The following is a 27,244-nucleotide window of genomic DNA, read 5'->3' as shown; positions in this document are numbered from 1 at the left end:
GGCTTCTGATTTTGAGTGGTTTTTTTTTCCTTTGGGTAGTCCTTTATTTACTTGGGCCCTATTTTCATGCAAAATCCAAAACATGCAAGAAATAGAAAACAAAACATGATTCAGAAAAAAAAAAATATGCATGAGTTTAAAAAGATTTCTCTTTTTTGAATTGGTTTTAAAAAAATAAAATAAAAAAATGAGAGAACAGTTTCAAACTTGACAGAGCCCAGAAATCATGCACCAACATTCTACCCCCATCCATGCATGCAATAGATCAATTTTGAACTCAACCAAGGATCTCAGTCAGGTTTGTAACACCCCATAGTGTGTGGTCACCTGAGCGACAGAAACAAGTATTCCCACATAGATGAAAGAGGAAGTCTTAAAGGTCCCCTGAAATACAAATGCATGCTGATTTGTGTTGATTTATAATACCCTCAACATCATTTTTGCTGTGAAACGACTCGGCATAACTTGCATGTTCCCTCGCCATGTCCTTTGTTAGTCACAGTAATATCACAAAAACATGCAAGTTATGCCGAGTCGAGGGGAAGGTGCATTCCAATGTCTTTTGTTAAACATAACAGTACTTTAGCAATGATTGACAGATGAGGTCACAACAGGAATATTGGTTTGGAAGGATTTTTTTTGTGGGCATATCAAAGTAATCTGAAGAAAAAAAAAAATAGTTAAAAATATATGGAATGTTTCTAGATATTCGTTTCATCGCAAAAGTGATGTTGAGGGTATCAGAAATTAACATAAATCAACATGCATTTGTATTTCAGAGAACCTTTAATATTCATGATTCGGTCGACTCCACATCCTCGTGACACTCCCATGTCAATCTCTGACCTGCTCATCATAATGATCTTCACACTGTGGTATTATGCACTCACACTTTTATACCACTGAATGAAAGCAGCCCTCATTTCCACATCATCACAAGACACCATCCAGAGAAATAGGATTAACAAGGCCTATAATCAGTTCATGATACTTATGAGATGTTTAGATTTTTTGTTGCTGATGTTAATCTGAAGGCCATGATATGTCTTATGAATTTCAAGATATAAAAAAGATATATACAAGGATTACAATTCCTGCTTTCTGCTTTACCTACCTTCAGCTCAGCATAAAATTTAAAAGCAACAGTCTGATATCACAGTCTTGAACTGTGGTGGAAAATTTAGCAGCAGTAAACTTGGATAGACTTGGCAAAGGAGGGCTGCTGCATGTGCTTCTACACAGCTATTTCAATACACTGTATTCTATTTTATTTGTTTCTTTTTTTATACAGACATCAACTGTAACAAGACCTTGGTGATATCATCACAAAAGGCATATTAGTATTTTCAAAGAGGCACAATTCAAATAAACCAGCATGACCCAAACTACTGCCGATGTTGCAGATGTTAGTGGACATCCTCTGTGCAGCTGTGACTATCAACGACGTGCTGATCTCAAAGGACCCTAGAACATGTGCACTTTTCCTCAAGTTTGCTCGACTAGGGACCTATATGCAACACTGCACGACAATCTGTGCAACCTTTAATGGCTTATAAGTGTGGTGAGATTGAAGGTAAATGTGGCAAGATCATATAGTTTTTGAAAGAGTTTTTGTCAGGTGGTGAAAACTTGTCATTGTAATGAGTTTTTTGCATAGTCATATGGTGGTATGATGACTTGCAGAAGTAGCATATATGATTTTAACAAGAGCAATCACAAACCATTCGGTATCTACTTCGTTCTACTTTTGTTTGGTTTTGGTGATTTCACAGAAAGGAGAAGATAATCAAAAAATTGACAGTCTTTTTGCCTTTGATGTATATTGTTCTGTTTTGCTATAGAAAGGCAGTTGAATGTGGGGGAAAAGGAGGCATTTCTAAGCTACAGCAGTGCATGAAAGCTTTAATTCCTTACAACACTTTAGAACAAATCCTTGCAGGTGGAAGAACTGGTTGATATTAAGCAGCAACTCGATCTTCTTACTACAGAAAGCTTTACCTTCATTCATCAAGATCTTTTTTATCATTATCATTTTGTGCTGTTAGTATGCCATCTTTCCCTGGTAATGTTACAGAATATAAACACCCACACACCCACACACACAAACTTTTACAAATAGAGAAATCAGTCAAGTGAACTATTGCACACACTTGATAAAATAAAACGCACAAATTGTGTTGTATTTTTTACTGCAGCTACAAACGTAGTCATCATTGGTAGTCATTGAGTATGGTAAGATGTAATGCCCAGAAAAAATTTCATAACCATGATAGAATACATGGATCATGACAATTGTGCTTCTGCATTTGGAGTACAGTATGCCTCTTTAGAATGTGACGAAATTTCAACGACTCATATTTTGTAGTCAAAACACGATACCTGTCCCACTGGCTTGAGCGACTATATACTGTCTTAACGGCCTATTCATCAGCATTCAAATGTAGAAATATTGTTGGAAGGGAACACATTTCCAATGTCAGTAATATTGGCTGAGTGAGTTGATATCATATTTCATTTGAAAGATTTGCATTCAGTCGATGGCAGTTGAAAAAAAAAAGGAGGAGGAAAGAGGAAATCAGTCGCTGTGATTTGAAGTCAGCCAGATGAAATGCTGGTATACATAATGTTCTCTTTGAATCGCACTAAATCCTGTTACACAAACAGAATGGAGTGACATATCCTATTTTTGCATAGAGGACATATGATTTATAACAAGTTGATATCTTGTGATATCCTCGACCTCCCCTACAAACAGTATCCCACATCTACAATTCAAGTGGTGTCACAACAGTACATATAGTGCTAGTGCAAATTTGCTCGATATGCTGAAGTCTGTTAGTAATTTCCCAGCCACCATTATTCATCCCAGTGTTGAACACATTTCCTGTATCTGTGCTGCGAGTGAGCGCCACAATTGCCCATTCCTAAGTTTGAGTTAATAGCAGTGTCAGTCCCAACACTGTGCAACAATCAAGCGTCATGATAGACTCAATTCAAAGGGTATTATCTAACATGGATTTCATTAAAAAAAGTAGCCACTTAAAAATGTCACATCATTATAAAAGAGAGTTCATTCTCTCTGTATTAGTCACATGGTCTTTTTCCCGGGTGTTTTAGTGTGAGTGCTGAGGGGGCATGGGGTAAAGGGTATTAAAGTCAGTGCACATCAAATGAACATCATCCAGCAGGCATATCCCTACCAGTCACTCTGCTACTTACATCATCATCAAGATCTTTACCATCACCTGCTGGTTTCTGTTACATCGAATGGGGGGAAAATTATCAACAAACATAATGGAGTGAAATCTGAAATAGGCAACAATCAGAAACAATCAAACACAAAGGAAACAAAAACAATAAAAGCTCTCTGAACAAGCAACTTTCAAAATGTAGTTTCTGTGAGGAAATCTAAAAAAAAAAGTGTCAAATTCAACCATGAAACTCATTGCACACTTACCTTGCATTCATAGTATCATACTTTGCCATTTTCTGGAGGAACTAAGAAGTCCTCATTTTTAACTACATGATTTTCAAGGGTGGGAAAAAAATGTTTTGTCCCAATTCTTTGCTTACATCTGGCATGCGACACTTGCAATCTATGTCCTCCTTAGCCTTTTGTTTTCTCTCCTGACATTGACACACAGCCCACAACACACAAAGTGAGACGAAAGGACACCAAGAAGGATGGTGGGAGGTACAGAAAGACAGAAAAGATGGACAGAAAGTAGGAATGAACAGACACGAGACAATTACAGGGCAAACCAAAGAAGGGGAAAAAAGGTTGTGAGAACAGTAAAGGAGATATAGGTGATGGTTTTAAATGTAGAGAAAGTAAAGACTGAACAAACAGTGAACATAGATGAAAATCTGGTCGCATCATGTCATTCAGGATTAATCAAATGAATGTAACTAGTTCATACAAATATGACATGTCGAGTTAAACTACAAAGTGAAAATAAAGGCCACGAGCTGGTTCTGATATGACTTAAAAATAAATTTTTTTAAATAGTTAAGAAAGTAAGTCCATTTATCAGTTCGTGTGGAACATCAGAAAATCTATTTCTTTAAAACTGATATATGACCTACAGGACATTTTGGCTTGAAGTATCTCAAACAATGTATAAAACATTAAAGAAGAACCTTAGAAAACAATGAAGAGAAATGTACACTAACATAGGTCATTTGATTTTTTTGAACTGTCTTCAAAAAAGAAGTAAATTTTATGCTTTCTTCTGCCATAATCACCAATTTGAATAGACCATGAACACACACTATGCTCAGAAGAGTTGGACAACCCGAAACATAGGAAGTGATTGTCTTACCTCCTTGTCCGAGTCAGTGACCTGGCCAAAGCTCAGCTGGTCCTGCTGTGCGGCCACATCGGCCTGGTCCCGGTATTGGGGAAATGGGCGGAAGTGGAAGCTGAGCTGGTCGATGGGGTAGTCGTAGGCACGGGCATAGTTCTGCAGCGTTCCCGTCAGGAAACCTGTCGGTGAAAGAGACGAGGGCTGCATTCCACATCACTTGTTATATATTTCTTTCATTTTTGCATTGCATGATTACAAGTATATTTTGGGATATATATATATATATATATATATATATATATATATATATATATATATATCCTTCAGGACATGTTTTTACAGACACTAATCTCAATAAATGTGAAGCCTACAATTTTTAATGGCCTCTTCTTGAGGCATTCAGGGATCAACACTTCTAAGATGTATCTCCTTTACAAGCAAATAATTGATACTTGTTTTGCTTCTGTTCAGTACTTATCAATGTCTCTCTCAAATTATCTCCTTTTCAAACAAAACTAGGAACACTTGCCTTAGCTCTGTAAATTGCCACTCAACATTTTGCACTTATCCCCTGCTCTAATATTAATGATATTTGATACTTGTTATACCTGGAAAGAAAAATATGTGTGATGTGCTTCCAGATAAGCAGAATGAAATGCGCTACAGTTTACTCCATAGCATTGCACACATTTTTACTCTAGATTGAGAGGTCTGTTCAGGGATGTATATGAGGGATTGCTGGTGCGACATGCCACTGATGGAGGTTTATTTTCACATGAATTACTACATTATCAGTCTTCATATATGACTAAAAAAAAGGAAAGAAAGTATGAGGGAGTTATTTGTTTAGTGGCTTTGCAGGGAGAGTTTCAAGGAGTCACTCTCTGAGTATAAGGTTAATGTTCACAGGAAGCTAAGTGTAGCTGTAAAGGTTGTGTCAGTCTCACCCTGTGTGTAGAAAAAGCCTGAGATCCAGTAAGACTTGGGTGGTCCATGAATAATCCAGTGCTGTGAGGAGAGACATTTAAAAGAAAAAAAAACAATTACACAAGTGAGTTTACGATCAAAACTGCACTGTCTATCATTTTACCAGCCCAGGCAAAGTTTGTGTACAAACATCTAGAAATGGTTATTCCTGCATGTCATTAAAGAGTACCTTTGAAAGGTCATTAGCCATTGGACCTGCTAAAACACACAAACACAAAGTCACAATAATGAAAGCAACAACATAAACTGGCACTTAACATGAAAATTGTCCGATGACTTTCCATCATTGCCAATTCAGTATGTTGAATTCAAGTTTAGTTTTTGTCTTGTTTTGAAATAGAAACACTCAAATGTTACTGTATCCTGGGTAGAAATTTTAGCTTGAGAGAAATGGACCACTCACCCCGATGAAGCCGACTCGGAGCAGCAGGTCCTTGACCCACGAGGCCAGGGGCTTGAGGGAAGGATAGGCTGCATCCGACCACATGGCGGGCACCTGGTTGTTCAGGAAGCTGTTATACACCCTCTCTAGCTCCTCAGACATCACCACGAGACCCTTAATGGCCTTCTGGATGGTTCTCAGGGAGGTCTATAGTGGACACACACCACACATATTAAAGTCAAAGGTTAAAGAGTTCATGTACAAAAGACCATGGGAGGTGGGCATTGACAGGAAATCCTTTCATCACAGAGGGTCTGAACTTACAATCCTGGCAGAATCTTCGTCTGATTGCCTCTGACAAATATTCTGCAAGGATCAATAGCTCAGGGGCTTCTCATGAAGATTCTGCTACAAATGAAAGCTCAGACCTCTTTAACTTACTGTATACGCCAAATATTTCGCGAGGTTTTTATTTTCGCAAATTTCGCGAATCGGGTGCTACTCGCGAAATTAAAGACATGGGAAAATATTGACTCTGATCCCAATGTGAATGTGACGTACGCATGTACATTTCTCCGTTCAGTACAGGACTCCACGATCGCGAATTTAACCACTCGCGAAATCGTTGTGAATTCCCGATTCACGAAAATTTAGACTCGCGAAATATATGGTGTATACAGTAATTTTACACCACTGGCTTGCTGCCATTGGATGAGCAGTTTATAACAGCTTCTCTTTTTTTTTTACATGAAATCCTTTAATAGGGAATCATACCACCTACGATACCTTTATGAACTATCTATCATGTTTGCTTGCTTTTTCTTTACTACTCCATAAGGACTGCATACTTAAAAATCATTGCTGGGTACATAACATACGAGAAATACCCCATTAGCAACAGACATCATAAATTAGGACATGCATGCTATCATGACAGGGGAAATAACCTAAAAATTCCATCTACCATGCCAACAACAGGTCAGGTATCAGAAGACCTGTGGCTGGTCTCTTGGTTATTGTACAATCAAGGTATGCTAAATAGAGTAGGGCTTCTACAGGATGGACCCAGGTGAAGGCAAGTTACAGGGGATGGAGTGGAAATGGAAGACATACCTTCAGCACTTTGAGAAGCTTGTTGAATCTATCCACTTCCTGAACGAGTACCGTGGTGAGTGAGTTGATACGTCCCTTGTCATCAGGCTGCAGAGAGGCAAGAGAGCAAAGTTTCATTTTCATACTTCTGATCTGGTTAGGTAGTTGATGGGCAATGCCCTCTTCAATCGAATGACTTTATGCATTACACATATCTATTGCACTTCATCTAAACCTATGACACAAGTGTGCTTTCAACCCTGCACAAATTTAGCATAAGCATAAAATTTGGTTTAAATAATTAAAATGCATTAAAAAAATGTAGGTTGGTTCATTGGCAGTTGCCATATTGTGGATGGAGCACAAATTCTTACTTTTTTCCCCTCTTCTCTTCTATTTCTGTTTGGAAAGATCCCAGATAATTCATGTCTCCATGTGGGAGAAATAAAAAAAATCTTTAAGAATACCTGTGAACGGGATTGCTGCATATGACACAAGTACGGCAAAATTACACAGAAGTTTGAATAATATTATTATTTCACATCGTTTATGTGTAGGTAATGCCTGAAAACCTTCGCAGGGGAGATTGATTTGCCAATTTAAAAACACAAAATGATTAAAAGTAACAAAGTTTTCACACACCTTGAACATCTCCTGCCAAGCCTCGTCAATGTCCAGCTTCTCTGGCAGCTTACTCAGGATGTTCTCTGCCAGCTCGTAGACGATGTCATCATTGGTCTTTCCTCCGCCTCCAGCCGACATTCTTGGCTGGACCTCCAGGATAGTGTTGATGAGGGTCTGTGTCTCTTGGCGCTGTGGGCCAAAAGTAAATTCAGGTCAAATACCTTGAGTATTAAAGTGTATTCTAAAGTATACCCGAGAAGCTTCATTTGTGGCATGCAAAAGTAGTAGCCCTCAATTTACAAAACCATTGCTGCACATCTCAAACCAAAATTGACTTACTGTTTAGGTCAAACTGGTCACTCATTTGATGTACGCATGATACCACATCCACTCTACAATCAAATGCCACATTAAAAATTACATTTCAATGTTCTTGTCATAAAGTAAATGAGACTGCCTTCAGTGGTCACAATGTGGAGAGGGAGGTGGGGGGGGGGGGGGGGGGGGAGGAAGGCCAAGGTATGATTGCATTTCCAACCACTGCAATCTTAGTTGACCCCACAGGCTGGTAGTACAAATCAGTGCCGTATATACAGAGAGTCTGGCCAACTCTGTTTTAGGCTAATGAGTTTTGAAGCCTGTGATTGGTCAAAACTGGTCTCGTGATCTTTGTGGAGCCATGTCGTTACCAAAGTGCGCTCATACGCAGTGCCCATCCCATTGTTCACCACCCCTTAATTGGCTTACTTTCATTACTACGTCTGAGCATAGATGCTAACCCTGTAACGCGTACTACGCTGGACAACGACATGGCGTCCAATTTAGTAGTTGTCCAGACTCTCTTTATATACAGCACTGGTACAGATAACATGGGAAGAAAAGGTGCGGAAGTTGGGGTACCTGGAAGCTGATGTTGGCATTTTCATGCATAGCGAAGATCTCAGGCTCATCAATGATTGGCAAGTCTTCAATGTACTTCCTGAATTCTGACAGAGTGTCCATGTCTGGTGAGTAGTAGATACCTTCAGAGAAAAACATTAAAAAAAATATACAGTGTTGATTTATTACGCCAGGATATTCTCAAACGATTAAGAGTAAATCTTGTGTCAAGAGTCAAAGGTGGTTTTAATTCATGAGCAAAACATGCAATACTGTGAAGGTGGATATTTTCGCATGAGTACATTTTTGCCCTCAACTACTGGAACATATGGCAAGCAAAAATATTTGTGTGCTTTTATTTTCACGCTAGCTTCTGGTTGCGTGAAATGCGCAAATATTTTAGCACTGCAAAAATTTTCACTTTGACAGTAACAAAATTTCTTTTATGTGTTGCTTGAGATTGGATGCTGTGTAGGAGTGTCATGTTGTGAGATGAAGAAATAGAAGCAGACAAGGAGAGTAAACTTACATGATAGTTTAATGTTGAAGAGAAGACAATGATAAAGCTTACCTGATTCGGAATATTTGTAGGTGCTCTCGAGGGTGTTTGGGGCAAAGAATCTCTTGAGGATGGTCCTCAGACACCTCTGGTCCCAAGCGTCCGTCACTCGACCTCCGTATGTGATCTGTACAGATTGTTTGTAAAAGCCTCGTTAACTAATTTACTCTCAGAGAGTTTTTCCCCTTTGACATTGGCCACTAGACATTGTCCAGACCATTATGGAGACCATATGATACGTAAGACTGATAGGTGTTGCGAGAAGCATTATTCGATATTTCTGCTACAAAGCAAGTGACAAGGATCTTGGAAATATATGGACTGAGAACATCAGTGAGGGTACCAATCACATTCACCTGAAAAGAATAATTCATATATAGCACTTTCATTACTTTCCAGTATCGAGAGCGCTTATCCAAGCAATGAATTCCTCGTGAAGCAGTTGTGACTATGAAAGTTAATCTTTTCTTCCAACAGATCATGAACAGCACTGTTGCTGAAAAATTGTCCGTAATGCAAACGCATTTGTTCATATATAGATATGGAAAGTGCAAATTCATTCCCTGGGTCAGAGGTTCCTCAATTTTATTGTCTTCGGTTTCATTACTTATTTAACACTGTTTATGCTTCTTATACAGATGACACCAATCAAACACAGCACGGTCATTCTATGACATATATGAAGACAGCACATGATTTTAACTGTACTAAACTGGGTGCAGAATCAGAATTATGTCATAGATATGGTGTAAGGCCCTTCAGTCTGAATCTCACCTCTCCAGTGATGTAGATGAGTGCATCCCATGGGATTTCCCCATCAGCTAAGAACATCTTCAGGTTTTCAAGGGCACACTCCCGGTCACTGTCATTGAACTCATACTAAAGAGAAGAAGAGGAAAATGCAAAATTGAAATGCTATCATTGATACAATGTATGAAAGACACAGACAACTAACTGTGACTAATAAATAAATGTCCTCAATTTAGTGTGTTGGTATGTGTGTAAACACATGCAAATTTGATTACACAAGAAAAAGAACCAAACATTTGATCGTTGTATCAACTGACAAATAATAACTTGCAAAATGATGCATATGTAAATTAATAATCATAGGATCACAGTTAATAAACACCCGAGGCATTTGATCCACCGAAAGTAGATGGACGGTTCATTGAGGAGTGGCAAGAAAATGCACCGGCATTATATTTCTACCTTGCGATTGGCATCAAACAGACTTTGTTTAAGAGCAAACATTCTTCAGAATTTCACTCATCCAAGTAAATATAAGGCTGATGGACTAGATGTATACTCTGATTTTGCTCTCCAACATCAATGTTTTGCCACATTCAAAACTTTTGTGGAAAATAACTTCCTTGAGAGCAAACAAAACACTCCTTTGTGCATAGATAGACCGGTAAGAGAGTCTCCACCCTCCACTTACCTTGATGTTCCACCCGAGGGGGCCAAACTTCTTCCTCTCTTGGATGATGGCGTGGAAGAAACAGATGCCAAACTTCATCTTCCTCCATGAAATGCCCAGAACTAAGGACAAAAAAATAGTGTCACAGAATTACTCCTTTAGACTTTCCACTCATATAACGCACAATGAATCAATTATTGTCAAATGCTATGTGTTCACATTTGAAAAATTTTCCCCTGGCTTTGGATTATGAAATATGTCATTTTCATTATTTTCCTACACAATACTTTGCACAGAATTGCCTCCATTCACACAAATCATACAACCTCACGACAAACTGATGATAAAAATCAAATTGAATGGGAACTGATTTATGGTCACATTGAAACTCTTATTATTTGACTCTTCAAATTCATAACAGGACATATACTGACACCAACAAGGCATCATCACATCACGCGCACATCATTCACAGAATATGAATCAATCCTAGAATATTCTTAAATGGTACACTTACATTGAAAGATAATGTAGGCTCTTATTCATATTTTGACATTTTATGATGTATCTATCACATTTTTCGCAGTGAACAAATTTCCTGTCATCAACTGTGCATATGTAATTACCTAGAAGGAAAACACATAGCCAAAAATGTCATCAAACTGAATGGCATTTAATCTGTAACAGCACACTTCTTGACTGGTCAAATCAAAATCACTCATCACTGGCATGGAATATTGCATCTCACACAATTGTACTCACTGTGCTCTTCAAAGTCCTGGGCACTCATCTCGGAGAAGGCCCTGCGGATGTTGGCGCGGAGCCCCTTGGGAGGCTCGTTGGTCACCTTGACGCTGTTCTGCAGGACGGAGACAGGGAACTTGTTGGTCGGCATGGAGCTGAGGAAGAGGCGGAAGTCTTCGTGGATCTCGGCTCCCGGCTCGCCAAAATTCTTGATGATCTCCTCCAGGCTCAACATCCACGATGCGGCCAAGTGGCAGTTCTGGAGATTGAGGCCAAAGATGTGTGTCACGGCTAGTAAGAGACTTGGTTGGACATTCTGGCACAGCAATGCAGTCATTTTTTTTTAACTCTGAAATAAGGCAGTCACTAGTAGGGTACTCATTCACATAGAGATATGAAGCAAATAGATGGTCTTATTTACTTCATATCTAAGCGAATGAGTACTTGGCATATGTTTTTGCCAATTACATAAGTCAGCCTTACAAGGATCAGAGTAAATATTGCACACTTGAGTATAGGCCATGAGTATCAATGTTCACAATTTATTACAAACTTCAAATACAGCTGCAAGAAATTCACTAGCTCATGTCAGAAACTATAGATGACAGCTTTATACATCTATCATTTTTTTTGCATGTGGCAATACAATGACAGGTTAAAGCATTGCTATAGCCTTAAATGCATGTCATTTTTGAAGAGTTTCTAACGCTAGAAGGAATTTTAAAATGCAATGTCTGCTTCACATCACAAGTGATGAGGAATGGGATACAGTTAATTTAAGCACATTTGTGTTACTCTATAAAAGGACACTTACCTGAAGGAAGACCCAGTCTCCATTCTTGGTGGCCGACTCAATCATCTTTTCAGCCACGGGCCCCTGGCCCTGACCCAGTGAGATGGCCTGGATGTGGTCCTGGTAGCCTCTCTCCTTGGCGAATCGCTGGAAGGCACCCATGGGATCGGAGCCCGTGCTGAGGATGAATACCAGGGGTGTGGAGGGGTTCATGTCCGCATAGAGGGTGGCCAGGTCGACTGGGGGGCTCTCGACAAACGTCTTGCCCAAGTTCTCACTGACAAAGTCGGTCACACAGAAGACCACCTAAAAAGAACACATCCACAACACATAAAAAAAATGTCGTACAGAATGTTACTTACAGAAAATAGTAGAAATAGCAGGCAAACAATCATTATAAAAAGAAGGATTTTTCCAGGCTTTAGGGCTGTAATGGCAAAGTAATGTAAGACACCATCTTAGTACACAAAGTTTTTGCTTCATTAACATAGTACTGCACACTGTAAAGGTACTGCTGGCATAAGACTGACATACATAGCAGTGATGTAGACTAACACTTTCTTTATACAAGATCTGATCACTAGATTTTGTATGTCGCTCAAACTGAAAAGAATTGAATTGACAGGGAAAATGCCAGCAAACTTACACTCTCTTCCATGAAGCACTTGACCATCATGAGTTTCTGGAAGCTGGACAGTCGCTCCTCCCAGTGACCGATGACCTTCCCATCATCCTTTTTGTTGTCACCCTCTTCTCCCTCTTGTGGAGGGACCCATGGGGGTGGGGTGGGTCCATATCCCTCCCATGACTCTGGGTTGGCTCTTACCTGCAGTGGGCCAAAATTATATGTCACATTCTTGAAAGTGGCATCTAATACATGATCATGAAAAGACTGATAGCATTACATAGAACTCTACGAGAATGCATAACATTACATCCAAATTTTAAGTCAAGAACATCTGAAAGTACTTATCGAAACTTGAAAATGCATATTGTCACTGGGGTGACAAGACCTTGTATATCTCAAATTTTGGTCAATATCATCTTTTAGGATTTCATTTTTTAATTGTCAAAGAATAGCTTCAATGATGTCCTATCCAAATCCTAGCTGTCTCATCCACAAAATGAAGCGACCACGGCATGTCAAAGGAAAGGCGATCCCACTTGTTAAAGTGCTTTGGCTGCCATTTTCTTGCTCTCCTAAATATTTGACATTTTTTAGATTCAAGGTTTGTCACCCCAACAGCAATATGTGTACTCTCATTTTTCTAATTTGTACACGGATTGCGGAGTTACATACAGCATATATTTCTTTGCTGACATATATCACACAAACACAAAACACAGGGACAGGCACAAAAAGAGTTGTAAAAATGATGGTATCCAAGAAAAAAAAAGACATACGTCTAGTCTTCCCATCTTGCAGAAGATGGGTGTGGCAGTGATTTCCTTAATGATGCCCCTGTATGCCGGAATGGAGTCATCTAGCTCACAGCAGATTTTCCACATGACATCTGTCAGCCATGGAACGTCTGGTTTGGGGGGACGCTCCTGGAGAGGAAAGCAAGCATATGAAGTGTTACATGAAGGCAGAGAGCATTTTTTTTTTCTTCCGAGGTCTTTGAAGAGTCTAATAAAGGAAATAGGGAAATGCTCCTACTAACTAGACTAAGAATCAGTGTCATGATGGGTTTACCCAACTGGAAGACAAGAATGTTGGGGTCATATACAGATTTCTTTTTTTTTTAAATCTGCTACACACATTTTGATTTTAAAAAAAATGGTAACTTTACAACTAATGGTAACTCTACAATCAATGGTAACCATCAGTGATTTCTTAGCTTTGATTAGATATGGAATGGTGTTGCTATGGCAGTTATCATTTGATTTGACAGCTACCATAGTTTCATGCAACAGGGCCCTGGTGATTGGAGTGACTCTACCTGATCTACTCCCGGTGCCCCTCTGAGGAAGAAGTTCCACTCATCATCGGTCACTTTTTCTTCCTGCCGCATGATGTCGATGCAGAGCATGAAGGAGAAGACTAGTTTGTGGACTTCAAACAAACCCCTGCAATGAACAAAATAAGCAAAAGACAAAATATATTAAAAAGGTGACTGCTTTTATACTGTCCATGTATGTGGGTAATATTAATTCTCTGCCATTGATTTATTGTCTTTTTTCACTGCATTGATAAGATGATGATGATGATGATGATGATGATGATGATGATGATAATGTCTTGAATATCTTATTTGATATGCCAGTTGAGAGTAGTCAAGAATGCTAGCTCAAATATACATTCATATCATGTCTTGTATTCATTGATAGTCAAAATATTTACAGAATGGTCTTGCCCCATCCTGCTCACCATGAGGATGAGCTTTGATGATATTATCTGTTTTCCTGAAATATCAAGAGCATTCAAAAATGATTTTAATATGTTTCATTATTTAACAAATGACTTGCTTTTGCAGACTGGGTTGCTATCTTGTTAACTTCTCAATAAAGAGGCTTCAACTCACTTTGCACCAATGCCAAACTACCTTGTAGGTGGAATGGAAGTGTAAGTGAGGAATTTTTACAGGTAAAATAACCATATTGACCACCGGTACTCACACTCAGTGACTGTTCATGTCCTGCACTATCTACAACACGACATCAGAGGAAATATTATAACCAAATACAGGCAAGGACGAAGATTTGATGGAGGAGGTTGGATGGCAACACAACAATAACAGATTCAATATCAAAGTTTTGGTCCCTGATGAACGAAGAAGCAGTACACACCTGGAGACGTTGGTGTAGACTTGAATGGTCGTCTGTCTGAGCAAGATATTCAGCCTCTCCTGAAGGTCGCTGTTCTTCTCGCTGTTCTCAATACACAAGTTGAAGAGCTGAAAGGGAATGAAACACATTTCACAGTAATTTGATGTGATATCTATTCACATCAATCACTATCCTTATCCCGGTGACTTGTTACTATTGCAATGTGCTATTAAAAAAAAAAAAAGTATCAATGCAGCTAATGTTTGCCTGGTGTCTTGGTATTTTAAATTCTCTTGCTCTGTTGACATTGAAGCAATATTGCCTATAAGTATCAGTAAAATCATCTTTCCTCTCAAGCTTTACCTTGAAAAAAACAAAGTTCCAAGCTTAATTCCTGGTGACTCTTCAAACAAGTACTTCACAAGCATGCTTCAGTTTTTTACTCAGTAGGTTATTACTTGCTTCATATTCTAATCAACCAGATAAAAGCCATCTCTCTACATATGGATTACGAATAACATGGATTACGAATAAACATTGAGACTCACATTCTTAAAATATTTGAGGGAGAACTGGTACATGGGGTCGATCTCGGCCAGTGATGCGACCACAAAGTACATGACCGAACCCCTGGTGGCAACCACGCGATACTTCTCCCTGGCGATGGTGATCTTCTCCTCGGTCTGTTCAGCCTCCGCGAGACGTTTGGTGATGACACCAGACGTCACCTGGTTTGAAGCAAACAATGATATATACATATGTTCGATCAGTTTCCCCTCATTATAAACATGTCTCCCTATGCGAATGAAATGATTTTTATTTTTGAAAATGAAAGGAGCCATAAGTGTGCCATCTGTCCATATTGGCCTGACATTTGTATCGGCATAAGTCAGAGAATTTGGTATCGAGGTGCCAACAGGGTCTAAATGCCAAACAGCTCTTATTGCATGATAATGACGAAGCAGATTTCCCCCAGATCAATTGATGGTACTCATTACCAAATTACTATTTTAAACAGCTGAAGAAAACAACATTTGATTCTCTCTAGTATCAAAACATGCATTTAAATATTCACCTGTGAGTTCATGAGGAAAAGTGTCTCGAGTCTACTAATAATGCATGCCATTATATCTGACTTACTATCACAGATAATCAATTTTTTACTTTGTGTTCTTGCAGTCAAATTCTTCTCAGTGCTTTCACACGCAAGCAGACACCTTAGGAATCACAAACCTTTGATTCATTTAGAGTGTTGATGAGATCTTCGTTATCCAGGATGTTGCCCTCTGACTCAAAGAGCAGCTTGAGGATGCGATCCTCAATGGCCTTCAGCTGGTTCTTGTCTGCGTTGATCCTCACAATCAGCTGATTTCGCTGCTCCTCCAGATCTGTCTGGCCGCTCAAGTCGAACGACGTCACTGATAGGAGACAAAGAAAATTTTAAAGTTAGAATTTCAAGGCAGCCACCAAACACCTAGTGTAGCGATATTACTGTGATCAATCATGTACGCGGTCATGTCATCATCCGACCCCCCCTGCACAAAGTCTTTTAGCCAAATTGAGCCTTATTCTTCAAGCTGTAAGAGCAGGCAGCCCTATTAAAATTTCAGAGCGAAGGAAACTGAGTCAAGTAGATTTGACTACTTTTAAGCGGGGTGACGGTATTCGGGCCCCTGACGAGGTGCGGGCACCTGGCTATACCGGTCATTTCTGCACAAAGTCTTTTAAAAATGGGTCTTTCTTCGAGCTGTAAGAGCAGGCAGCTGAAAAGGAAACTCAATAGATTTGACTACTTCATTTTTCAGTCAGGTCATTTAACTTCCCCTGTCCCCCTAGCTGCACATACCTCTTTCCCCCTTTCTGCAAGCTCACCTTACATCTAAAACACAAAGGTGTTTAATCAGCTAGAGGATTCACTGTTGGGACGAGGTAATTGCATTGGGGTCAAAAGGGGTCATTCTCCAGTAATCATTGAAACTAGAGAAGCACTCTGAGAGCGCAGACCTCCGCCAAGCAGCTACTTTCCACAAATGATCTTGTTTTTCCATAGAGATCAGTGATTTCCACCCAGAAGTATGCATGCTGAAAATCGCCTGATCTCCTGAAATATAGAAGCCTTTTGTTACGTCATTAACCCTCAGCTGCACAGCACGCCTCGCCCTAGCAGAAACTAGAGCATGCACTTTTGTGCACGTATGAAAACCTCAAAAATATGCAGCTTGAACTCCCAAGTTCATTGACCCTACCTGCCAAAATATCGAAAATCCTTCATAAAATCAATAAAAAATTCCAGATCACTACCAAAATTTAATCTTTTTCTTGTGTCATTCTCAACTTTTCCTGCAAGTTTCATCCAAATCCGTTCCCAACTTTTTAATTTATTTTGCACATGGACAAACCAACGGGAATGAAAACATAACCTCCTCCCTTGGCGGAGGTAATAATCATGCACATTGCAGACTGACCTGAGCAGCTGGTCCTCCAGACCCGATTTGGTGACAGTGAAATTGATGATGGTCACTTTGATGCAGACTTCGGGCAGGTAGTGGGGATTGGCCATCTTGGTGGTCATGTAGAAGCGGAAATTCTTGTCGTAGTCGATGTCGCTGTCTCCAAGTCGGATCAGGAGACGACCACCCTACAGAAGGCAAAGGCAACCATCACAAAGGCCATACAAATATATAATTCTATAAAGAGCAACATTTCAGAGATATTAAGAGTCTGAGACAAATGAAAACCAGCTTTAGTTGTAGCATTACTCTCTTGTGAGTCTTGACATATGCATGCATTTCTTCTGCATGACTGACATCGGTTTGGAAATTACTCATCTTGAAGTCAACAAACAAATGCAGCTAGTTGTGGCATCGGCAATCTATTGTTCTGTAAATACATATTTACTTTTTTTGCTATTATTCTCTGTTAAATACTAAAGGCAATGCCCAAGCAAGCTGTTTATAAAACGACATCACTTGCAACTCTATCCTTGACAAAAGACATGACTACATCATCTTCAGCTTCTAATGCTCTGACACATATTCACTTTTTTGTGGCAGAAATATATCCTTGATCAAGTGGAATCATGCCCTGAGCTAGGATCAAACTCGCACTCTCTTTAAAACACAGGATGGAGTGTCATTATACCTGCACAAATGTCTGCTTCAGGAGAATGGGCTCCAGGGCGGGGTCCAGCGTCTCCCCGAGATCCTCTAGGAGTACCGGTAGACCGACCCGCACGGCGTTCTCCAGGGTACGCAGGAAGTTGTTGTCGGTCAACTTGATCACCTTCAGACCGTTCTTGGCCTCTCTGTTGCGGATCCAACGATTAGCCTGTAATGATAAAATTGAAGTGAAATGGTAATGTGAAATGCAGTTCTGGGTTATGAAGATATATAATACATGACCTTTTTTTAAATTCATTTGTTTAAACATGAGAAAACATTGAATAAGTTTGCATAATTTGTACAATTGCTCCCAATTCTGATTGATTCCTCTTACCTAATTCCAATGACTAACATGGTTTCTACTGTTGATCTCTCTGTAGACATGTTATGTTTCATATGCACTTTTAGAGTTTCCTATACCTCTCTAATTTATCTAACATAAGGCTAAATGTACTGGCTTGATGGAGGCAAAATTTTCAACTTCCAAAGCGAGTTAGGGATGACAGAATATTAATCTAAACAACACTTTGTATGACTTACAATAAAGACCATTTTTACAAGTACACAGCATAATCTTTAAGAGAAAAGTAGGGATTCTCTGTTTACATCCTGCAAAGAGTGTCTCTTCACGAGGCTTGGGGGACAAAAATATTGTTATGGGCACCAGTGAGTGATCAATGCATAGTAAGCATTGTGTATTCAGATGCAGACATATTCACCTGTTCTTGTGGGTCAATCATGAGTGGCCAACGGCGCCCTCTAGTGACCAGAATGGCATTTTCTGTAGACACTGCATCTCGAGGGAGGCCATCCGCATTCCACTGACGAATCTCGAATGGATCGGCCAAGACCTGTCAGAGAAATGAGAGGAACAGATTTTACCATCATTGCTACTACACCAAGCACTGATGTGGCTCAGTGGAAAAGACCCAAGTCTATTAATCATGAGGTAATTTCAGGTTTCTAAGTTGGAGTTCTTCATTACATGTAATTCAGCAAATTTGTGCCCCTGGGCAATTAGGCACTTTATTACATTGCCCAGTCATTGCTCAGACTTATTTCGAGGGGACTTAAAGCGGTCAGTGCCACAGGTACCAATTGTACTTTTAATCAAGTATTCAATGCTTCCTTAAAGCCCACATAAAAGAAATCAAAGTCAAAATCAACTGGAACAAAGCAATTCATCCTGGAATTTCAATGGAACAAAGACTAGGCTCTGTTAGTTTTCCTTCCATTTATTGCAAGATACTGGTATACACCTCATGCATTATATAGTTGGGTTTTTTTAATGCCAAAAATGCCACCCAGATATTGCACAATCAGAATCAAGATGTCATACCTTGATTAGAGAAAGTTCCTCTGTCACAGGGATCTCCAGTTCCTTGCACCTCTGGGTCCAATAGTCCACCAGCTCCACGCGGTACGAGCTGGTGAAAGCCCCGTAGTACGCCACACAGGCGGCCGCCACAAACACGTTCCCCACAACGTTGCCGATTTCTTTGTTGAACTCCTGCAAAGATAATGGAAAACAATGGTATTCAGAGGCCGTGTTTCATCAATTTGTTTACGCCGCACAGTTTTTTTTTCCATTTTGTTGTGACAGCATTTGTTTCAGAAGAGTGAATTTTACTGTGATTGATAGTCGTTTCAGGAGAATGACCTTGAATTATCAATGAAACAAATAGCACCACCACCATGAACAGCTACAACAAAGATGCCTGTGTGATTAAATAAATTACTGGTAATGTTTGTAGTATCATAGAAATTAATATGAACACAAAGCTTGAATATGAAATTGAAAGCAGCAGAGGGAAGAATTTGTGCATTGAACATCCACAGACTTATCAAGCACAGCTTGACAATTAGCCACAGCACAATAAATGTTGGGATAAGCATTTTTGGTTTGACGGCTCAAACAAAGATGATGAACGTGACGTACCTTGACTGTCTCATCCCAACGTCCCTGTTCATCGCCCAGGGCAGTGGTCAGTTTGCCGGCCCTCTTTAGCCGGGCGGCCGTAGTGGCCATGTTTCTGGCCAACGTCTCCTTCTCATTCACACTGTGGTCGTACGAGGCCTGGAGTTCAGCGATCTGGGCCTCGACGTTGGCCAGTTTCTGCTGTTTCTCACGCAGGACTGACATGGTTGCCTCCAACTCAGCTTCAGCCTCGGCAAGCCTTGGAGGCAACAAAACATTGGATTGATTAGAAATGGTTCTCCACAAATCTACACTCATTTCTTACCTTCCTATTTAAGAGGTCTGTGATGAAGGTATTTTGGGAATAGGATGTCTTTCCCTACCGACATTCTACCTTGATTCCTTACAAGTTTAGTTCTAGTCGATTCATGCTAATCAAGTCTGGCAAAGCTACCCATTTTGGTGCATAATGAGTTCATGTAGTTCTGAAATTTCACGTAAAAATGCTATCCTGAGAAGCAAATGAAGGATATTTACGTACTTAATTTCATTGCCACGATAAAAACTAGTTGTCAGTCTGGATTGCAGCTTTGGATGGAATGAATCTCAGATATCTATGTGCATTGAGAGAATGCAGCAATAACACATCACTGAAAGTTTGAACAAAATCGGATAATCTGTTCAAAAGTTACGCATTTTTCAAAGTTTTGGTGCAGCTGTCGCTGGATGAGAAGACTTCTAGTTCGTTACACCACATAGGTACAACAATATAAAGAAAACATAGAAAGAATTCTGCAAGTTTTCATTTTTTATCAAAAGTACATATTCCCTTGACTTTAATTGCTACAGACATATGTAAGGGGTAATGTTATTTCCCCTGCTTTCTGAAAGAAGTCAGTCACGTGTTCATTCATTATGCTACAAGAGTGAAAATATCTTGAATTTTCTTTATAATTTCTTTACATCTTTGTACATATGTTAATATCACAAAATGTTGTAGTCTTCTCATCCAAGGTGTTGGTACTAAAACTTTAAAAATTCATAACTTTTGAACCGATTTTCCACAAACTTCCGCTGATGTATCCAACTTATGTTGCTACATTCACTCAATCCACATGAATATTTGGGTTTTATCTCCTTTACAGATTTCAATAGTTTGCATAGTTCTAAAATGTTAAAAACATTGAACAAGACTAGGGCTATTAGACTTGATGGTATCATTGAGAGGTATAAGAGGTATAAGAGAAAGCTACTCATGTCCTGTAGGACATCCACTTACTTCTGTTTCTTGGGTTCCACAGTCTTGAAGACTTTAGCATAAAGATCCATGGCTCTGACCCACATGCACATTGACTTGCAGGCCTGAATTTAGTAAGGAAATCGTATTTCAAAGAGAAAGTATTCAATATAAACTGACATAATACTATATCAAATAACTAATCTCGGTGTTTGATACATTCACTGCATAATCCTGCAAAGTGACAAGCAGACAGAACACAGCTCCACATACACAACTTTCAATTTCGGTACAAAAATTCTGTCTGTTAACAAGTATTGAAACTTTATTTGCAAAGAAGTCACTAAGTCTATCTTCCCCATTTTTATGCTTCGTAGATACACTAATGGGAAACTAATATCATAATCATTTCATATGATCACTATTTATTCCTTGCAGATACACAAATTGTAAACTGATATCATGATCATGTCATGTAATCACCATTTATTCTTTGCAGATACACAAACGGTAAACCACCAATAATGATCATTTTACACAATTAATTTCAGTAGGTTAAAAAACAAAAACAAAAAAACAAAAAACAAAAACATAGCATGCAGACAAAGATGAACAGCGAGTCTCCACCCAGAAATGAAGCACTCACCTTGGATGTCTTCTCCACAACTTCAGGCACAAACTTTGGGTTCTCAATGTACTTCTTCAGCTTCCTGAGAATGCTGTCCGGGATGTTGTCCTTGTCGTAGTCCATGAGCTTCTTCAGGAAGGTGGGATCTCCCAGTAAACCCTTGGCAGTCGGCCAGTCAGGTCTGTGGAGAAAAGAACATATCAGAAGATTGGTGGCTACAATGACGATCATGAAGCAATATACTAGTGCCCACAAAAACATTAACATTAACACAAAAAATCATACAGATGATGTACTGATGATGACATGAATATTTCAACAATGGTCCATCCAAATGAAAATGAGGAAAAACTAGAAATGTCGCTAAGGCGACTGCTATGCCTCCGCCATAATGCATGATTCTCCTAATAGGTCTATAGTACATGTGGACAATGTATAATTACATTTTCACAATATTGGCAAAATATTGAAATTACATGTTTGTCACAAATGTGTTGAATGTTCACCTTCCTTTACCTAGGTTTAATTAGATGAATAGGAGAGCATGTATTTGGGGATTCAAGGACTTTAACTTGACTTTGACCCATTCATAAGTGTATGAATACTGTAATTTTCAAGGTATGGAGAAAAAGTGTAATTTCTGTATTGAAAAGTACACTGTTACCATTTTCTTTTGGCCTTTGACCCTAAAATTCATAGGATAATCACTGTCAGGCAGAACATGCATAAATATGTAGTAAGTTTCAAGATAACTTGAGCAACTTCAGAGATATGGAGGAAAAAGTCAGTTCAGCACTTTCCCTTGATCTTTGACCTTTTGACCTTTGAGGCAAATCCCCCCCCCCCCCAAAAAAAAAAGAGAAAAAGAAAATTTCCACGTAATCTAGGTTATACATGCATACACAAAGTGCAAAAAAAAAATTGCTGGCATTACATAAATACATGTATGAGGGAAATAGTAAAAATTTGACGTGTTGCACTTGACCTTTGACCCCTGACCTTTGACCCTATGAACCCTAGATTCTCTAGATATAACTGCCAGTCAGTACATGTATATATACTATGTTCCATGAAGATACCTTGAACAATTTCCAAGGTACAGAGAAAAAAAGCGAAGTTTTAATATTTTAACTTGACCTTTTGACCTTTGACCTTTGACCTCATGACCCAAGACTTTCACCAGAGAATCTTAATTGGGTAATACATGTATACACTAAGTTTCAAGAAAATATCTTCAGGCATTGCATAGATATGGAGGAAATAGTGAAAATTTACGTATTTGACCTTGACCTTTTGACCTTTGACCTTGACCATGTGCACCCAAAAGTTGATAGGCACAACTTCACCCCCTAATACACATACATGCCAAGTTTCATTAGGATACCTTAAAAGGTTTTGATAGTTACCCTGTCCACAAAATTTATTACGGACGGACGGAAGGACGGACGGAAAAAAAATATCAGCATTAGCAGCAGTCAATGATAATCTTCATCATTATCACTATTATCACTATTATCAATATTATCATGACTCTAACTCTGACAAAGATAATTGCAATCATGATGAATAGATACAACAATACAGGTAAAGCCAGAGTTGTTGTTGTTGTTTGTTTTAATTGCCAGGAACAGGATTCAGTTCTTGGATGAATAGGATTACCAGTCATGATGGACACACAGAGAAGTTCTCATGATGCTGATTCTCAATGTAAGGATATGCTAGCAAGTATTCTCTTTACTGATTTATTGCCTCCATCGAGGTTTACTCAAAGAGGACTCACTTGACCGTAAGGAGGATGCAGATGGTTTCCATGACGGTCAACACCATGTCCGGTGGCTTGTTGAACACCTTGATCTCAGCGATGTCATTCTTGTCCAGAGCGTCCAGGGCCTTCTGGGCAGACTCCAGAGCAGGCAGGGCCTCATCAAGGTCCCTCTGGGCATCGTCGGCAATGGCCTGAGTCTCCTCCGCCTTCACCTTGGCTGTGGCCTCGTCGTCCAACACTACTTTCCGCACCTGTCGCCCACCAAAACACCAAACACACCGTCACTCATCATCTATACTATACGAGGGCGACAGCAATAACAATGCCATCTGTCTTATTATCAAACACAATCTATTCTGTACCGAACATTTTATCAGCATGATTGTCACTCACATACCATGCAAATGGCTACCACTGAGTTTCCCTTTTTTAGTAGATCCACATACGAGTTATTGTCAATTATAACTACATAAGAATCAAATTGGGTAATGTGAGTGCAAAATCCAATAATAATTTCCTGGATAGTGGTATCCAATGCCCTCTTGAACTTGCTGGGGAAAACAGCTGGACTAATCAGTGCAAATACTCACAGTACAGGGGAACCACATTCTAATGTTGACCTAAAAATCACAGCAATCACCGTAACATCAGTAATCTCAGGGTAGGAAAATGAGGTAGCGTAATATAAAGAGTTGGGACCAGCACAATAATCCTTTTGTTTCTTAGAAGTCAGTATGTTCTATTTGATCTCTTCATGACAAGGTTTCACTGTACCAGCACCACGCCAGCTCCACTCACCTGATCTGCCTTCTCCTGATCCACAGCCAGCTTCTCCATGAGTTTCTCTGTGTCTGCTGACTTCTGTTTCAGCTCGGGCTCGAGGGCGGTTAGCTGGACCTCCATGTCCGCCACAAGGTCATTGGTCTCAAGCAGCTTGGTCAGACCATTCTTGACACGGTCTCGGGCATTAACCAGTTGCCTGGGGGCGGCACGGGACAGCACAAGGATGCTTATATAAACTTTGCACACATTTTACAAGTAATCATATTCCTACATGGTCTTGGATTTCAATTCACTTGACGGACATTACTCTTACACCCATGCTTTGCACGAGTACTTTACCGCAGTGCGTCACAAATTTGAGAGGAAATTGCCTGATAAACAAGCATTTAGTAAAGCTAAAAACTGAAGCAAAAAAGAAAAGGAAGAAATTAGAAAGAATGATGATAAATATTCAAGAAATACATTATGATAATCATCAGCCCACTATGTGTGCAATCTACCTATTTTCCTATCAAGACAGTTTGAGACTTTTCTACACATAGCTAAGGAGAAAGACAACAAAGAAGAAAGAAAAACATTACATAATTCCAGGACAGATTTAACTGAGATTCATGAAGGTTATAGAAGTACCAACAGAAGTACCAACAGAAGTCAGAAAGCGTATAAGATTTTGTTGCAGTTGGCATGAACAAACAATTTGCCATCCTCATTTTGCAACTCTTGCATGGCTTTAAGCAGGCTTACATCTGAGGATCAAAGGTGTTTTGAAGGATAATTTCAAAACATTCAATGGCAAGTGGGCAACAATGAGACTGTAATAAAAGGAGCATATGAGTCACTGCACATGTCTACAAAGACCAGGGCCCCATTTCATACAAAGTTGATATGATAGCAACTCTTGCTGGAATGGCAATTGTCATGGAAATGACAAAAATCCAGCTTCCTGATTGGCTGTTTCCATTAGAAGTTGCCATTCCAGCAAGAGTTGCTATCCTAACTTCTTTTATGAAATGGGGCCCAGAATTATTGCTTTATCAAAATAGGATACTACATACAGATGGCTCAGCAAAGCAGAGAGTGCACATACCGCCTCTTCTCTGACAGCATAGAGAAGTAGAGATTGATGAGTTCCAGGTAGCTGGTGGGAGTGGTGTAGTAACGTCTCCTCAGCTCATTGTAGTAGCGCTCTGCCATGGTGCTGACACTGACGTGAATTTCCACGCACATCTCTGCTACTTTCACCTATTGAGAGCAAACAATCACCAGTTCATATAGATGATTCAAATATACATACACCTGATATACACAGAGTTTGGTATTAAACTGTCTTTACAAAATATACTTACATTTTCCACTATATTTGTCTAATTGTTCTAGAATTTCAATATGCATAGGGCTTTTTCAACTCAAGAAGACATTTTCAGTATTTCAGTTTTTGTTTCAAAATCATAGAGTCATTAGATAACGATAAATGATTACAGAACAGGGAACAAAACAATAATGACTGATTTTATTCTAACATCGTAACTACAATTTACCTATAAATATCTCTCAAGCTTAGGCATCAATAGTGCACTATAGAACTGAAGCAGGGGCAGCTACAAATTTTCCCTTGAGATGTGTGAGAAAATCATCCTAGAGAGATCCCCTTACCTTGAGTTCATCACTGCCAAGGTCGATGCTCTCAAAGAAAGTGTTGGAGACGGACAGCAGGGCCTCCTTGGGCCACTCCACGAACCAGTCGATGGTGCAGCAGTTGACGAGGGAAGGGAACATGCGGCAGCGGGCCCGGAAGGAGTCGCCCACGGGACTCATGCAGAGCACGATGTGCAGGTTCTTGCGCACGCGGCTGATGAAGAAGTTGTAGATCTCGTCCCGATTGCCCTCCGGTATCCCCACCTCCTTGGCAGCTGGCCTGCAGCCAATGATCACCCTCTCGTACTCGTCCGGCTCAAACAGGTTGGGCACCTCTCCAGAGTTCAAAATGTTGTTGATGTCTTCCAGGAACTCTTCCACCACAATCTACCAGCACAAAGGATATTTATGATCATCGTTTAAAGTTCCTGGTCTAGTTTTGCCAACAATGCAATAATCCATTTGTACATGCAAAATGAATAATAGATAGTTAATAACTCTCAAGATAACATTCAAGATAACCCCTCTTTTCCAAGAAAACTGGTCTTTTTTTTGGGGGGGGGGGAGGGGGAAACGGTGTAGCTACTTCAGACATTTGGACTAGACAAGAGCATTGATGCATCCAATTTCAAATATAATGGCCTTTTACAAATTGAAATTACAGTGCACACGAAAGTAGAAATTATCATTCAGATCATTTCCTGAGAAGGGTATTGTGTAGTTCAATTTCAGATACAAGATCAACTGAATGATAAAAGTCATGTGTGGTGTGGTAGCCCTAATTGTGTTACCAAGCATTAAAAAAATATGACCACGGAAACATACAGAAGAGCACTGTCCAAACCAGACACGAAAGGAGGTCATTGACAACTTGCAGTTCTGCCTGACCAACACTTATATTTTGCACAATGACTGAGGATATCATATCAGAGTAAAGCACTGCACTCAGCGTCCCCATGAGACAAAGTTCTTCACCTGGGTGTCTGTGAAGAGGAAGACAGTGTTCTGGTTCTCCACGCCGGCCATGTTGTAGAGCTTCTTGAGGTCCTCGTGGAAGGAGTCGTAGTTGTAGCCACGGGACAGCTCAATCTGGAAGCACTTGTAGCCGCAGATGTGGGAGGCCAGCCGAGTCAGGGACTGCTTGCCAGTACCACCCACGCCCACCAGCAGGGCGTTGCCTCGCTCCTGACGAATCACTCGGATGATCCTTGGTGAGGAAGCACACATTATGAATATCATTCAAATTTGTTTTCAACTTGAACAGAAGCAATACCATGTTGAATCTATGATAAGGAAACTTGAAGTTTATTCCTTTGTGCTCTGTTGTTTTTGTTTTTTGTTTTGGTTCAGTCTGTTTCAAGAGAGAACATTCCCTGAAATTGATGCTTTTGGCATTGATTTCCACACATGTATTATTTAATCAATGTAAGTAGCAAACAGCAGCCATAGTTCATCTTTTGTCCTGAATATTTCTGTTAAATGGTATATTAATGTAATTCTTCTCATAACATGTGAAACATCAAGGTTTTTGCTGAGAATGCTCAATACCAGCATGTTATAT

The 27,244-nt window shown here is 39.7% G+C and overlaps 1 protein-coding gene across 1 annotated transcript in view; it reads right to left on the bottom strand.

Annotated features, from left to right (window-relative positions):
• LOC139740635 (dynein axonemal heavy chain 6-like) overlaps nucleotides 1–27,244 on the bottom strand; it is a 61,954-nt gene that overhangs the window by 2,452 nt on the left and 32,258 nt on the right. Inside the window, 31 exon segments of the mRNA XM_071651216.1 lie at nucleotides 3,220–3,255; nucleotides 4,323–4,486; nucleotides 5,255–5,315; nucleotides 5,698–5,883; nucleotides 6,790–6,876; nucleotides 7,411–7,581; nucleotides 8,293–8,414; nucleotides 8,843–8,957; nucleotides 9,605–9,709; nucleotides 10,272–10,372; nucleotides 11,013–11,253; nucleotides 11,809–12,093; nucleotides 12,434–12,613; nucleotides 13,192–13,338; nucleotides 13,731–13,857; nucleotides 14,578–14,684; nucleotides 15,105–15,284; nucleotides 15,790–15,948; nucleotides 15,950–15,974; nucleotides 17,022–17,194; nucleotides 17,698–17,883; nucleotides 18,437–18,568; nucleotides 19,057–19,227; nucleotides 19,657–19,894; nucleotides 20,915–20,997; nucleotides 21,519–21,681; nucleotides 23,281–23,516; nucleotides 24,064–24,244; nucleotides 25,136–25,290; nucleotides 25,702–26,070; nucleotides 26,659–26,890. Of these exon segments, the coding sequence (XP_071507317.1) occupies nucleotides 3,220–3,255; nucleotides 4,323–4,486; nucleotides 5,255–5,315; nucleotides 5,698–5,883; nucleotides 6,790–6,876; nucleotides 7,411–7,581; nucleotides 8,293–8,414; nucleotides 8,843–8,957; nucleotides 9,605–9,709; nucleotides 10,272–10,372; nucleotides 11,013–11,253; nucleotides 11,809–12,093; nucleotides 12,434–12,613; nucleotides 13,192–13,338; nucleotides 13,731–13,857; nucleotides 14,578–14,684; nucleotides 15,105–15,284; nucleotides 15,790–15,948; nucleotides 15,950–15,974; nucleotides 17,022–17,194; nucleotides 17,698–17,883; nucleotides 18,437–18,568; nucleotides 19,057–19,227; nucleotides 19,657–19,894; nucleotides 20,915–20,997; nucleotides 21,519–21,681; nucleotides 23,281–23,516; nucleotides 24,064–24,244; nucleotides 25,136–25,290; nucleotides 25,702–26,070; nucleotides 26,659–26,890 (4,918 nt within the window).

Source organism: Diadema antillarum, unplaced genomic scaffold (genome assembly GCF_040938485.1).
Source record: "Diadema antillarum isolate AM-2024a unplaced genomic scaffold, OU_Dant_1.0 seq00000871_RagTag, whole genome shotgun sequence".
Taxonomy (NCBI): Eukaryota; Metazoa; Echinodermata; class Echinoidea; order Diadematoida; family Diadematidae; genus Diadema; species Diadema antillarum.
This window is presented reverse-complemented; position numbering and strand designations above follow the sequence as displayed.